The sequence below is a fragment of the Astyanax mexicanus genome, chromosome 14, assembly GCF_023375975.1.
Source record: "Astyanax mexicanus isolate ESR-SI-001 chromosome 14, AstMex3_surface, whole genome shotgun sequence".
Taxonomy (NCBI): Eukaryota; Metazoa; Chordata; class Actinopteri; order Characiformes; family Acestrorhamphidae; genus Astyanax; species Astyanax mexicanus.
The window spans coordinates 6,932,605-6,947,620 of record NC_064421.1 but is presented as its reverse complement, the minus strand read 5'-3'; the positions used below and the strand labels follow the sequence as shown (position 1 = coordinate 6,947,620).

General features: G+C 37.1%; 1 protein-coding gene across 20 annotated transcripts in view; it reads right to left on the bottom strand.

Annotated features, from left to right (window-relative positions):
* nrxn3a (neurexin 3a) overlaps positions 1 to 15,016 on the bottom strand; it is a 504,128-nt gene that overhangs the window by 465,875 nt on the left and 23,237 nt on the right. For all 20 annotated transcript variants that reach the window (XR_007424264.1, XR_007424265.1, XR_007424266.1 and 17 more), the window contains exons 3-5: positions 14,136 to 14,153; positions 13,650 to 13,679; positions 11,928 to 11,939 (exon numbers count right to left, since the gene is read on the bottom strand). Coding sequence is in view for 17 of the 20 variants with exons in the window: in XM_049464234.1 (XP_049320191.1) it covers positions 11,928 to 11,939; positions 13,650 to 13,679; positions 14,136 to 14,153 (60 nt within the window). In the remaining 3 variants the exon portion in view is untranslated. The remainder of the gene's footprint in view (positions 1 to 11,927; positions 11,940 to 13,649; positions 13,680 to 14,135; positions 14,154 to 15,016) is intronic.

Sequence of the window (15,016 nt, the reverse complement as noted above, 5' to 3'; positions counted from 1 at the left end):
TGTGATAAAGATTTCATTATCTCGCTCTCACACACTCTGCTTGGCACCTCCCTCTCAGGGAGTGCTCTCCTCAGCAGGCCAGCTGCTGCACGTGGAGGCACCGGCAGCTATGGTAATGAACACAGGCCCTGGCTCTGAGACAGAACAGGATCAGAGGCCCTGCCGCCGTCCAGGACTCATACCTGCTGGACTTGGAAAAGTACCACAGTTCTGCTTTCACAAAGTTCTTTGTTCTGCTTTAGAAGAGAATAGTATATCTAAATAATAATAACAATATTTCAGCGTATAGCAACTGGCACAGTGCAGCAGTACATTTCCTACAGGCACGATTTACAAAAATACTAAAACTTTAACTCTAAATGACAGACATCTCATTTCTCCCAGGATTTGCAGGATTCTTCCACATCTTAATATTTGTGCATGCACACTGATGCCTGCAAATCATATCACAGGGTTCTTGCCCCATTTTAAAAGTCAAATTTAATGCTTTTTTAAGACCTCAATACATATAATTTAAGACCCAAAAATGTACTCATAATTTGTTTGGTATAAAATAATGAACTGTATTGAAAATAATTTTTTTCATTGTGATGCAAAACAGAGATGCTGATTTTGGTTTAACCCTAGGTAGGGTGGGATGCACTTACCAACAAAGAGGTCTCCAACTGCAACGTTTGAGAACCGCAGCTGTAAAATGTAACATAGCTAACTCGCCTTTAACGTTAGTATGTTAGCTAGCTCGCCACTAACCTCGGTTCTGTCCCCGGTAACATTAGCTAGCTTGCTTCTAATGTTAGCTAGCTCGCCACTAACCTCGGTTCTGTCCCCGGTAACATTAGCTAGCTTGCTTCTAATGTTAGCTAGCTCGCCACTAACCTCAGTTCTGTCCCTGGTAACATTAGCTAGCTCTCTGCTAATGTTAGCTAGCTTGCCGCTAATCTCAGTTCTGTCCCTGGTGACATTAGCTAGCTCTCTGCTACTGTTAGCTAGCTCGCCGCTAACCTCATTTCTGTCCCTGGTAACATTAGTTGGCTTGCTGATATTGTTAGCTAGCCCTTCACAAACCTTATTTCTTTCCCTGGTAGCGTTAGCTAGCTCGCTGCTAATGTTAGCTAGCTGCTAATGTTAGCTGTCCCCGGTAACATTAGCTAACTCACTGCTAAAGTTAGTATGTGCTTTCCCACTGGCATTAAACACATTGTCAGAAAATGTAATACCTACAGCAAATTTACAGTAAACTTAAGACAATTTAAGGCCTTAATTATTCGGATTTTAATTTAAGACATTTTAAGACTTTTTAAGGACCCGCAGGAACCCTGAATCAATACCCCAGAAGGTCTTGGCGAAAGTGTGATAGAGAGCATCCTGACTGTTCTCTCATGGTACTGTGTACAAATACCTATCAATATTCTTTGTGGATGGGATTTACATCTTGATCAGTCTGTCTTTGTGCCCAGTAAACCTATCAGTGTACTCTGTGTTTAAATACAAGGATGTACTGCCCACAGTTGTATTGCCCAATGATTGTAAGACATGTTGAATTTGGAAAGGACCACAGTTGTCTTTTTCTGCTTTAAAAGAATGTTAGTATGCAATCTAGTAACTAGAACAGTGCATTTACTAAATGTTTATCTACTGCATGTACATTTTGCAGAAATTCTGAAACTTTAACTCTGGCAGAGAGTTTATCCATGCCTGTATTGCTCATGGTGATCAAATGTCTGTAAGGTATGTTGAGGTAGGTTTACAAGGATCATTCTTTCTATACAGCTGTGCTGCTGAACAGAAGTCCCTACTGATAAGGCCAAACTCCACGAGACATTACTTTTAATTTAATTCAAACAAATCTACAAGAGCCCAATATTAATATACAGTATAACATAATATAACATATTGTACTAAATGACCAAGGACAAAACATATGATTTTATTGGTTTTGGAGACAACAAAATATTATGTAAGCAGAGAAAATGCTCCTTAATAAATATATGAATATATAGTCTTATATAGTAGAGTGTTTGCTGGGTGGGTTGTATGAGGTGTTTCATCAGTTGACAGTTCAGTACATTCAGTTACTCAGTTTAGTCCTGAGTTTTTAGTTTATGCTGTACTGTAAATCATTGTAAGCCATACTGCCAACATTTCTCATTTTCTCCATTCTAAGAAAAAGCCTCCTGAGAAACTAAAATCCATGATGGACAAAAATAAAATACTTGAAAAAGTGCTGTAGCATCTAAAGGTGAGTGCTCTAAAAGCGAGAGAGATTTAGAGCATAAACAGAAGGGATGTGGGTAAATCAGGACCCTCTTTGCCAATCAAATTACTTGTCACATTCACTTAAAGAACTGCACTAAATGCAACAGCTAAAAATGGAAATGGTGCCAAGGCAGAGGAGAGCGAGGTGCTGAGCAGTAGCAGGAAACAACAAGGCATTGTAGAGCAAACCACAGAGGAGGCATAGAGAAAGTGCAAGGTGTCTTTTACTTCTTTATAGAGAATTTGAAAGGTAATTTACTATAAAAAGAGGAAACAATATGTTTATATGATATGTTTATATGTCATTCAGTTTAAACCTTAGAGCCAGGAAAAAAATCTATTTTTATATATTGTTAATGTTATGTTAGACTTATTATAGATTTTATTATAAAAGAAGTAAAAATATATATCTTTTTGAGCATTTGTCCTTTACAGTGCACTGTTTGTGTAATTAATCTTCATGTGGATTTTTCTAAATACTGTATACATATACAGTACCAGTCAAAAGTTTGGACACATCTTCTCATTCTGTAAAAAAAGTGTTATTCCTCCACAATAATCCCCTGATCTAAACCTGATGAACTGAGATGGTGGTTTGAGGTGATTTAATTGGGATGAGCTGGAGCTTCACAGCATGAAGGAAAAGCAGCAACTATTGTTCATCACCTCCAGGAACCCCTTTCTTCAAGACGCTGAGAAAACTATTCCAGGTGACTCTCAAAGCTGAATACGAATAATCTAACGTATAAAACATTCTGGTTTGTTTTGAGGTGTATTCTGTACTATGGATGTTTATCACTTCTTGTTTGAGAGGCCTTTAGCCCAGAGAAGTTCATGTGTCCAGCTAAACTATTTTTGAGAAGTCCATTTCTATACATGATTGGCATGTCACAAGTGGTTTCAGGTAAACAACATGCCACTTCTCAAAAGGTCATATTTACATATATGGTAAAGCTGTAAATAGGGTGGTTGGAATTCTTTAGGCATGAGAGCTATAGGAGTGACTGTGAGGGACTATTTAAACGGTTTAGACTACAAGACTGGGAGAGAGAGAAAAACCTGGGACACCGAGAATTGACAAGCTCTCTCCCACACTTTGCTTCTGATTGAAATAAATTTTATTCCAGTTAAGAGGACAGTGTGCACTGAGTTTTATTTCAAGAAACAACAGCCTTCCAAGAACACCCAAAGAGGAGTCCACAAGAAAAAGAAGACACAACAGTTTAACCCTTTTTGTTTAAAGAATAATTCAGCATGTGTTCCAGTATAGCTTTATCTATAGTCTTCAATATTAAATGTACAAGGAAAAAAATCTTAAAAAAAGAAAACACCTTAAATGAAAAAACATGTGTCCAAATTTTTGACTGGTACTGTATATTTATAAAATATTTCATGAAAATAAAAAAAACAGGAACATGATTTGAACTCTAAAAGGCTTCCCCTATATATGAGATAGGAGCCAGTTCTGCTGGGCTGTGTGCTATAAAAAAATAAATAAAAAAAATTGTCTCTACAATTCTGAATAAAATTCTGTATAAGGCAGGAAGGCAGTGCTGTTGTCTATATTGGACACTGATTAAAAGCTTAAAAACTTATAATACCAAATTTAAGAATCTTATTTTGTAGGTAATAACTGATTATTAGCAACAGAAAGATAATTAATAATATAAAAAATGCAAAAGCTGTGATTGCTTTTATTTTGAAAGAAAAGTCCCTATGCTCTGTTGGCCACACCCACATTGCATAAAGAGTCTCAGACCAACCAAAAATGAATTTGTATGTTTCAGAAAGATACATTGCTAATATACACTAACTGGTACAGTACCATCATTTTATTATTAAGTTATTAAGCTTCACATTTAAAAACGAGGACAAATAATGGACAAATACCCAGCAGGCCCTGGATGCATCTGTCCCTCACCGAGATAGAAAACCATGCAGAGAGACGAGAGAGAGATGATCAGTGTTTGATTATCAGGGCCTCCTCAAGGTTAGCAAGCCGGGCACACGCTTAATGGAATCAAATCTGATTAGATAATTAGCATACGATTTGCATAATGCCTGCAATTCATTATCTCACATGTGAGTTCATCAGTCCAGCGTGATCCACTGTTTCCGTTCACTCGTCTCCTCAAACAAAGCCTACTGGGCTTTAACTAGAGCTGTGCATTGGCAAGAACTTGCCGATACGATACAGAAGACGATACATGGGCTACGATCCGATATATTGCAATATATTGTAATACTATAAGCAAATTTTCAGTACTAAAATGTTCATTTTAAGAACTGTCATTGTATATAAACCAACCATTATAGTTATACAATCAGAATGAAAGAAATGTTGAATTTTTATCCAATCAGAACAGTGGGATCTAACAACACGTAGCATACAAACCTTACTATCTTGTGGCCGGGGCTTAATTACAACACTAAATTAGCCACTTCTGACACCAATCTTTACATCTAAAATAACAATTAAAATTTTATACTAGGCCTGTCACAATAATACATCATCAACTTATCGTACAATAAATGGACATTAGCTCAAAAATATTTCTGGATAATATAATCAGGATATTGTTGATTGTGTTTATTTGTATGTTTGTTCACATATATAACAGCAAACTGTATTTTAGACAGTGATGCAGACCAATGCTTTAAGGAGAAAAAAAGTATATATTTCCCAAACTATGATTAATTACAACATTGTGTTGACTTTAAAAGAGTATAATTGCTTTGTTATGCTATTCTATTATTGTAGAATATGTCAGTGGCATTTAAATGGTCTTAAAATGACAATAGTACAATTTATTGCAATAATTTCTAGGATGATATATCATCCCCAAAAATGTTTTATTGTGACAGACCTATTTGATACTGTGTTTCTGGAAATGTATACAGAATTGCAAAGCAAATTAATATGATACACTACGATATCAATGTCAATATCAATATCATATAACACACCAAACTTTAACCCTCATAAAACCAGCACATGTAAAAGACGGACACTTGAGGATATTAACGTGAACAGCTGTATTTCCCCTGCAGCAGTACAATCACTGAAAACATCATTTCCAGCTACAATAGCACATCTGCTTAGACACACTCTCAGCTTTACAGCCACACAGCCACGAGACGCCAGGCAAACACAGAAAAAGGTGCAAAGAAGGAAAAGACTGGAAAAACTCGCGCTCTGAGCTGCTTCCCCAGATCAATTAAACCAGTGGTTTACTTTCCCTTCCCACGAGACACAGTTCTAACAGCCCTCAGTGTTCATACAGGCAGAAAGAAATAGGCACAGACGCACAGAGAGAGAGAGAGAGAGAGAGAGAGAGAGAGAGAGAGAGAGAGAGAGAGAGAGAGAGAGAGAGAGAGAGAGAAAAAAAGAGTAAAACAGAGTGATAAACAGTTTGATCACAGAATAAGAGATAAAAAGAAAGAAAAAAGAAAGAATGAGTGTGGGAGAAGAATTGAGCTAGTAGAAAGAGAGAGAACTCCAAGGAATCCCAGTTGTGAAATTTCCTTACTACTAAATATTCCACAGCCAACTGTCAGTGATATTATAACACAATGGAAGCAACTGGGATTGACAGCAACTCGCTCTCTCAACAGTGTGCAGGGACAATTTTAGCCAGACACCACCAGTCATAATCATTAACACCCACTATGGGTGGTACAATTCGCCTTCTATGACATATTCCCAGTGCACACAACACTGTGGATCAATTGTTAAATTGGAAATAGAACATCAAATCCATCTGCACCCACTATCAGGCCCCACTCCAACTCCCATAATTCAAAGTCAAAGTCAAAGTCAAAGTGGTTTTTATTGTCATTTCAGCTATATACAGAGTACACAGTGAAACGAAACAACGTTCCTCCAGGGACCATGGTGCACATAAACACAGTGTAGACGGAACAATAGTGCAACAGTACAAAAGTGCAGACAGACAATACAACACCATACAGACAAAGAATAATAAATAACAAGACAGTGTGCAAATTTTGCAGTGTGCAAAAAAGACCAGGTGAGGTAGTAATTACTCTATTACACAGTGTGCAATAGAGTCCAGTGAGGTAGTAGGGTTTTTAGTGCTTTCCATTTTCTGGGGTAAGTGGGGTAAGAGTGTGTGTGCATGTACAGAAAAACCATCAGTTCAGTCTCTGCAGTTAAGGAGTCTGATGGCTTGGGGGTAGAAGCTGTTGCAGAATCTGGTCGTGCTGGACCGGATGCTGCGGTACCTTCTTCCCTTCTTGCCTTGCCATGAGCACACTGGCCAAAATTAAGTTACGGTTGTTGCTTTCATCTTTAAAAACTGCAACAAAAAAACCTCAGCAAGTAAAATCCTCTTAAATGTAATCTAAATATCTATTGTTTTTTTTTTTCATTTCTCAATATTAAAACAAATTATAAGAAATAATACCTTAATTCTAACTGTAGTTGGTTTGAGTGATCTAATCCACTTAAAGTGTTTTACTGTACTGCCAAATAATTTACCTTAAATCAGGAAATAACAGCTATTTTTTTTTTCTGGCAAACGATTTTAAGCTTAAAACAAGCATATATATATATATATATATATATATATATATATATATATATATATGTCAATGAAATAAGACATTTTCAATATATTCAATTACTTAAACATTTTTTTTATTTTTATTTTTATTTTTTTTATTTCAATTACTTAAACAAAAAATACTTAAACAATTTTTTTTTTGTTTTGTTTTAACTATAGATTTAAGAGGACTTTACCAACTAAGCAGTAAAGTTACTGCTTTGGAGACACATTGTTGTTGCCCTTTGCTGATCCTTGTTCTGGATGCTATTTGTTAAATCTGGCAGTGTTTTATATCTGAAAGCATGTGGTTCTGTGGTTTCTGACACTCTGTGACACAGTTATATAGTAAAGCAGACAGAGTTTCACCCAGTGAAAAGCTGTGACAGTATCCCGGTGAAGTCGCATGTCAGGGTGTGCTGAAGAACCGCACATTAACCTGGCAGCACTTTTAGGAGAAGGAACGTATCACAGTTCTGTCTCGTAGGGCTGCTGACAGGTGAGGACGGGGGGAGAAAGGTGCGGCAGCAGAAGTGACTGCGGATGAATAAACATTTTTAGCGTTGTTCGGCGCAGCTGAAATGCAAATGGTTTCCTAAATGGAAGCCCCATCGTCTTAACTCGGGCAGACAGCGGGGCTGATTTGTAATAATGTCCCACGGAGGGATTTAACACAGGGCGCGGGCACACAGAGGCACACAGTGGCAGAGACAGCACTACAATATGACAGGGCCTGTGATGCAGCGCCGGCAAATATGCACTAATACATCAGCCTGAATTTACTGTACAGTCTGACTGCCACCCTCCCACCGACTGCAGCCTGACTTAGCAACTCTCTCTCTCTACTTCTCTCTCTCTCTCTTTCTCTCTATCACTTCTTTTTTATCTCTCTCTCTTGCTCTATACCTCTCTCTCTCTTTCTCTCTCTCTACTTCCTCTTTCAATCTCTCTCACTTTCTCTGTCACTCTCTTTATCTTTCTACTTCACTATGTCTCTCGCTCTCTCTCTCGTGCTACCTCCCTTTTCTTTATTTCTCTCCTCTTTCTCTCTCTTTCTCTCTCCCTCTCTCTCACTACTTCCCTCTCAATCTCTCTCTATATCTTTCTACTTCACTGTCTCTCGCTCTCTCTCTCGTACTACCTCTCTTTTCTTTATCTCTCTCCTCTTTCTCTCTCTCACTATATCTCTCTTTCTCTCTCCCTTTCTCTCACTACTTCCCTCCCTCAATCTTTCTCTGTCACTATCTTTCTCCTTCACTATGTCTCTCGCTCTCTCTCACACTATATCTCTCTTTCTTTATATCTCTCCTCTTTCTCTCTCTCCTACTATATCTCTCTTTCTCTTGCTCTGTCTCTCTCACTACTTCTTTCCTTCTGTATCTCTTTGTATCTCTCACTATGTCTTTCTCTTACGCACACACAACATCATAAATTACTTTCTCTCTCTTTCTTCCTCTCCCTTTCTCTTTCTTTCACTTTTTCTTATCTCTCTTACACACGCAAATGTATTGATATGCTCTCTCCCTTTGACATTCTGTATCTGACTCTCTAAATGTATATACCTCAATCTCTGTCTCTCTCATGCACAGATTGAAACATGCTCTCTCTCTCTTTTATTTACTTTCTCCTGCTTGTTTTCCCTTGTTCTCTCAATCTGTATCTCTCTCCTTCTCTTTCTCTCTGTCTACCTCACAGACTGAAATGTGCTCTCTCTTTCTCTCTTTCTCTTTCACTATATCTCTTCCTAACTCTTTCTATCTCTCTCATTATCTCGTTCACTATCTCAATCTATCACTTTATTTCTCTTTTTTACACAAATTCATAAATGTGCTCTCTCCCTCTCTCCATCAATTGGCCGATCTTGCCATTTCTTTAGCAAATAGATTAAAATGTGCTCATTCTCTTCTCTTTCTTTATGTCTAGTTCTTCCTTTCTCTCTCTATCTTACACTTTCACTCTCTTGCTCTCTCCCCCTTTCTCTTTTACTTTTTTTCTTTCTCACACATACAAATTCATTCTGCTCTCTTTCTGACTCTCTATAAGTCTACCTCAATCACTCTTTCTCTTAAACACAGATTAAAGCATCATCCCTCTCTACTCTCCCTCTTTCTCTTTTTCTCAATCTGTATCTCTTTTCTTCTTTTTCTGTCTAAGTGTCTAGCTTAATCTCCAAATTCTAAATTCAAATTTGCACTTGCTCTATTAGCATGGTGAATATTTATGTTTGTATTGCCAAAGCTGTGTTCAACATATTTAGAACATAACAAGATTAAGACAGTTATTTAAAGTAACAAGTAACAAAAATGAACAAATACAATATATGTATTTAAGAAAAAACATGCATAATAGGTCAGAATATGTACATTCTTATAGTTTATATTTGTCTGTTTTTCTGTTGCCCCCTCTTGTTCCCTCTATAGCTATGTAAACACGTGCAGCACTTAGCAGCTCTCTCTCACTCGCTCTCACTCCCCCCCTCTCTCTCTCTCACCCTCTTTTCTTTCTCTCTCTCTCTCTCTCTCTCTCTCTCTCTTTCAGTAAAGGTCCTCAGATCCCTTAAGGACTGGAGCTGGGCTGGTTAGTCTAAATACAGAAGCATATGTCTCGTGTCTATTCAGCCTGGCTAATGATTATTGAAGCATACTGACTTTTACAGTCCAAACTCATCTATCCATCAAAAAGATCAAAACACACAAATTACAGTCAGCAGGAATGGAGTAAGATCTCACAAAGCATGCCTTTAGTAAATGTCCAGGGAGATTTTTTTTTTTTTTCATTATTGGTGTTACAGGTATGAAACCAGAAGAAACTAGAATCTGTAGTTCCTGCTGAAATGTTGCTAGGTGGTTGCTAAGGTGTTGCTATTCTTTAGTTGTTGGCTGTCGTGGTGTTGCTAAGTGGATTTTAAGGTGCTGTTAAAGTGGTTGCTAAGGTGTTGCAAAGTTATTATTCTATAATTTTGCCAAATGTGGTGGCTGGTGGTTGAAAAATGTGACTTACACAGGATTGTTTGGGCTAAAAGTGTGTGGAAACATGTTTGCACTTCTCCAAAAGCTGTATTCAAGCACATTTTTGTAGATATTACAGATTTTGAAAAGTGTTGATATCTCAACAGCTGTAGGAGACATAGTAGCATAGACACACTTATGAAAAATCATAAAGAGGAAAATAATAATGAAAAGAAGAACAATTGTGCAACCTCACTACGTAAATATAGTAAGATAATACTAAAGACCTGTAATGACAGTGAAAAGAAATCATACTGAAGGGGAAAATGAGTTTTTCTAAGACTAAAGTTAGTAAAATCACAGGTTAAAACAAAAATTCCCAAATGGTAACATTATAGTAGAATAGTACATTTTTTGACTATTTAATGGAAATTAAAGGTTATGAATGTTTTCTGTCCGTCAATACCTTATTAATTCTCTAATTCTCTCAGTCTAAAATGACCAGCTGTCATTTACAAGCCTCTTTTTAATAATGCATAGCTAAATTATCCAACACTGCTTGGAATAAACTGTAAAAAATAAAATACACTAAGTCAGGAATGATTATGACCCATTGTTTTCCCACTTCTCCTCTAAAGTTTCCATTTTAGAGATATATGAGGGCCCACAATGACAAGTACAAACTGCTGGAGGCATCCGGGCACCCACTGGGCCTCCCCCAGCAGATGCAGGTCAACGCTAAATCAACCTTCATCTAAAGGAACCTCCAGAGAACCCAACCAGAGATGAGTGACAGCACCCAAGTTCTTCTATTGATGCTAAAAATATCTCTTTATCTGTTTCACTGCCCTCTCTTTTTCTATGTCAGTTATTATACTCTCTTTTTTCCAAGTTTTCCAAGTACTTTAATATCCTCAACAAAGACAGAAAGCAATAAATTATTATTATTTTTGCATTCATTTGTTCAGGGCTATTTACAACAACATTTGTGTGTGTTTTCCCTTTATAAAGACCCATGTTTTAATGGTAATACACAAATACAAAGTAATAATTATAAAAAGCCAGCTCTACGAAGTTGCTAATTAATGAATCAAAACCATAATATATGCTGAAAGTTATATGTTCACCACTGGAAATTCCACCATATTAAAACTAAAATTTAATATTACTAAAGACACAGAAAACAATAATGGATTTGTTAGCCTAACATACCTCTGTTGATTGGTAGAGATGGTGCAATTAGATTGAGTTCAGTTCAACACCTTCTTTAATAAGATACAGTACCATAGTTTTTGCACTATAATGCACACTTAAAATACTTTAATTTTCCCTAAAATCATCACTGCTGACCCCGGCTAGCACTGCTGGAGCAGCATTAGCATTAGACGCTAACTGCGCTAAACACTAGCTCTTTCACTACATCAGCTTAGATATAAATAAACATAAAGAATTACAGTTTTGTTAACTTTACTTAGCAGTACAGCGGCCACCCAGCGGCAGCGGCAAGACCTGCTGAATTATAAGGAAAACATGGCGACACCCCTGTGCCTTACTAGTGTTGCATACTGTGCCTTATAATACAGTGTGCCTTGTGTGTGAAAATAGACCAGAAAATAGACGTTTTTTGATAGTGTGCCTTATAATGCAGAAAATACGGTAAGCCAAGTATTATTTGGCCTTCAGATTCCTACACCCAAAACAAAGATATTGTTTCCTAGTACTGTCCAATCGAGAAACGATTTAAACCCGCAACTTCATCCAGCAAGTCCTTTCCCATATTCCCCATCAGAAACCCAAAGCACAGCAAAAACAGCACATGAAAAGGCTGGCACGAGCTTCACGAACCCTCTCAGGACGCTATAATCAAGCTGCGAGTAAGAGATTGCCTTTATACTCGGCCGCCTGCTCGACGTAAGACCAAGCCGAGCGGTTAGCTTCACTCACTCTCAGAGTCAGAACACCCTTTGTCTGTTCGCCTTCAATTAAAGCTCATTTAATTATCCGCTTAATCCAGGCACCCGTGGTGGGCAGCCATCAGCAAAGAATGCTAAACGCAACAAAGCAAACACACTACAGCACACCGGGGCTCACTGCACAAGAGCATGTTTCACTTCTCAACCCAGACACAGCAGAAATACGGGAAAAGAGAGCGCTGTACCTTTGCTCTTGGCTAGAGGTCACGGAGGTGAAAGAGAAGAGGAGGGAATCCAGAAGAATGAAGTCGTTGGCGAAGAGAAAGAAAAAGCAGAGCAAATTAGAGAAACAGGCATAGTGTACTGTACCACTCTTAAAAATAAAGGTGCGTAAAATGGTTCTTTGGAGGGATGCTATTAAATACTATTAAATTAGTAAATTTGTATATTATTAAAAATGTGTATTCTTTCTGGAATCCAAGAGGTCACTAGTAAACAATTATTGCTTAATCCTTCATTATGTCTCCTCAATCACACTCACAGACACCAAATCTTTGTTGTCTATTCATTTATTTCTCTTCTCTTTATTTCTTGGCTGTGGTTAACACAGATTTTTGCTCTTATACCTCTCAAGAGATTGACTTAGGACCTTAACCACACATTAGACTAATTTTGCAGAATCTGGGAACCATTACATTCCTATTTACAGAAACTATGATTTATTATTTGTCTCTGGAAGAGGAGGTCTAACTGCTCTCTTATTTTTATTATAGTTGTACACACAGAGATGTATATTGCAGCGCTCTTTGATAGTTTGGGGTGGGGATTTTTGTTTTGTTTTGTGTGTTTTTTTCATAGTTTTTTCATAGTTGATAAATAAAAGTGTAATTTAAGAATTTTATAAGATTTGCACAAAGATGCCTGTCTGAAATGTACTTTATAACTTTGAGATATGTACAGGATTAGAAACTTTACAAGTTTAAAACATCTACACATTTTTTTTTTTTTAATTTACTGATATGGACGCTTATACTTAACCTCATAAACTTCTCAGAAACACTGGTGAAAACTTGTGCAAAGAGTTCAAGGTTAAAGCAGCACCGGTGGAACTGCATAAGATCTTTCATCAGAACTCTGTGAATACTATCATATAAGTGAAAAACCAATAATCCGTAATATTACCACCTCAGCCGAATTTGCTTTTTTCACTTCAGATGCCACATCTGGATTTCTCAGGTTGTATGTATGTATGTATGACAGTGGTGTAAAAGTGAATTGTGAGTTCTAACATAATGCTGCTTCAGGTTTTTGCCAAAAAAATCTTTAAAACTAGTATACTATAAAATTAGTTATTTTTGAACTAAATATATAAGTTATATATATAAAGGTTTTCCATATGTGGGCTCTGTAAATGCTTAGTATCAGCAGATGCCCTTTCTTAGTACATTAAGCAATGTGATTAAAATATAAAGAGCCAAATTACACACCTGTTTTTGATCACTATGATAGGCAATGAGCCATAAAATGAACTAATATTAAGATCCTTAAATATGTAGTCAACAGATTTTCAAAAAGATCTTTAAACAAATACATTTTTATGATCTGTACTTAAATAAAATAAAAAAACAAGAGATTTTGCTTAAATATTTGACCCAAACCCATACAAATGATGAATATAAGACATCTGGAGACTCTCCTCACCATTAGCCAAATGGTTTACAGTAAATATCAACATAAGAATATAAAACTAATCAAATATTCTCAACAACTGAACAAAAAGACAGCTAAAAAATATTTTTCTAGAACTGTTCCTCCAATTCAAGAACCATTGTGGGACCTTTATTTGAAAGAGTGTATTATGTATCATTTTCATATTCACACATTCACTGCACAGCAAATGCATGTGTGGTATTTTTAAGCATGCAAAACCCAAACCAAGCTGTTCAGAAAAGGACAGAGGGGCATACCTTGGTCGGCCATCATCATGTGTGCCAAGCCTTTGAGTAGGAGGAGAGAGAAGAGAAGACAAATACAGAGTGTTTTACTTTTCTGGACATATTTCACATCACATTTTTCCACAAGCTACAGCCTTTAATTTACCAAAAAAAAGGGCTCTGTGCGACTCTAAGCCCAAAGCGTTTAAAAGACTTAACTATAAGTCTTGTATTTCTCCAGTATTAAATTTGAAATAATAAAATAATCACGGGACGTCAGTGTTAACCTTTCATAAATATAAGATTAACTTCACCTGCGCTCTGCTGTTGGAAAAACGTCCCTTAGTAAAAGTGAATTATTGTGTTTTGACAGAATTATAATTGTAAATGCGCAGTGGAGAAGAACAGACCCGGGGATATCTTTTAAAGACTCGGTTCTTATTCTTATTATTCTTCTGGCTTGTGTTTTTTTTTTCTTCTTAATGTTAAGTCAAAACTTGAACTCCTCTGTGAACTCACCTGGGATGCTGTTAGCCTCTGGTGCAGCGAAGGCAGATGGGATATAAAGGGGAAAAAAACAAAACAAGAAAAGAGAAAGATTTCCAAAATTAGAGTCCACTCGTATCATCGTTGCATGAAATACAATCATGCAAACTCTAACACTCCTGCTAGCATGCACCAGTAACATTCTTCTCTGTGCATGTTCAGAAACACCCTATAGACCCCCTATAAACCCCCTATAAACATCACAGTAAGGTCATGAGGGTCATTCAAGAGCAAATGACCCACAAAATTAAAAAGCTGAATCTTTTAAAAAAAAAAGATCCCTGACACACTTCTCTAGCATGCACCAGTAACATATTGTCCTGTGCATGTCCAGAAACCCCCTATAGACCCCCTATAAACCCCTATTAACACTATAGTAAGGTCAACAGGGGTCATATGGGGCAAATGACCCACAAAATGAGCAGAACTTCTGAAAGAACCATGTCCTGCCCCTGTCCCACACTCTCTAACCCACATCCACGCCGGAGCCATAAATCCAAACAGGCGCTATAGGGGCGGAGCCTGCTCCCTGTAGAGTGGGTCGTGGATTTATGAGGCGCTGATGCTTGTGTGAAGCACTGATCCCACACACACACACACACACACACACACACACACACACACACACACACACACACACACACACTCCCAGCCTGTCCGAGTTCTCTCTCACTGCAGACACATAGACACATGCACTAGCTCTCTCCAGCCGCCACCTCTTTTCTACAATATTTTAAGGAAAGCAGTCCATTCAATTGAATTAATAATAATAATAATAATAATAATAATAATAATAATAATAATAATAATAATAATAATAATAATAAAGATATTTAGGAGTCATTATAAATTCA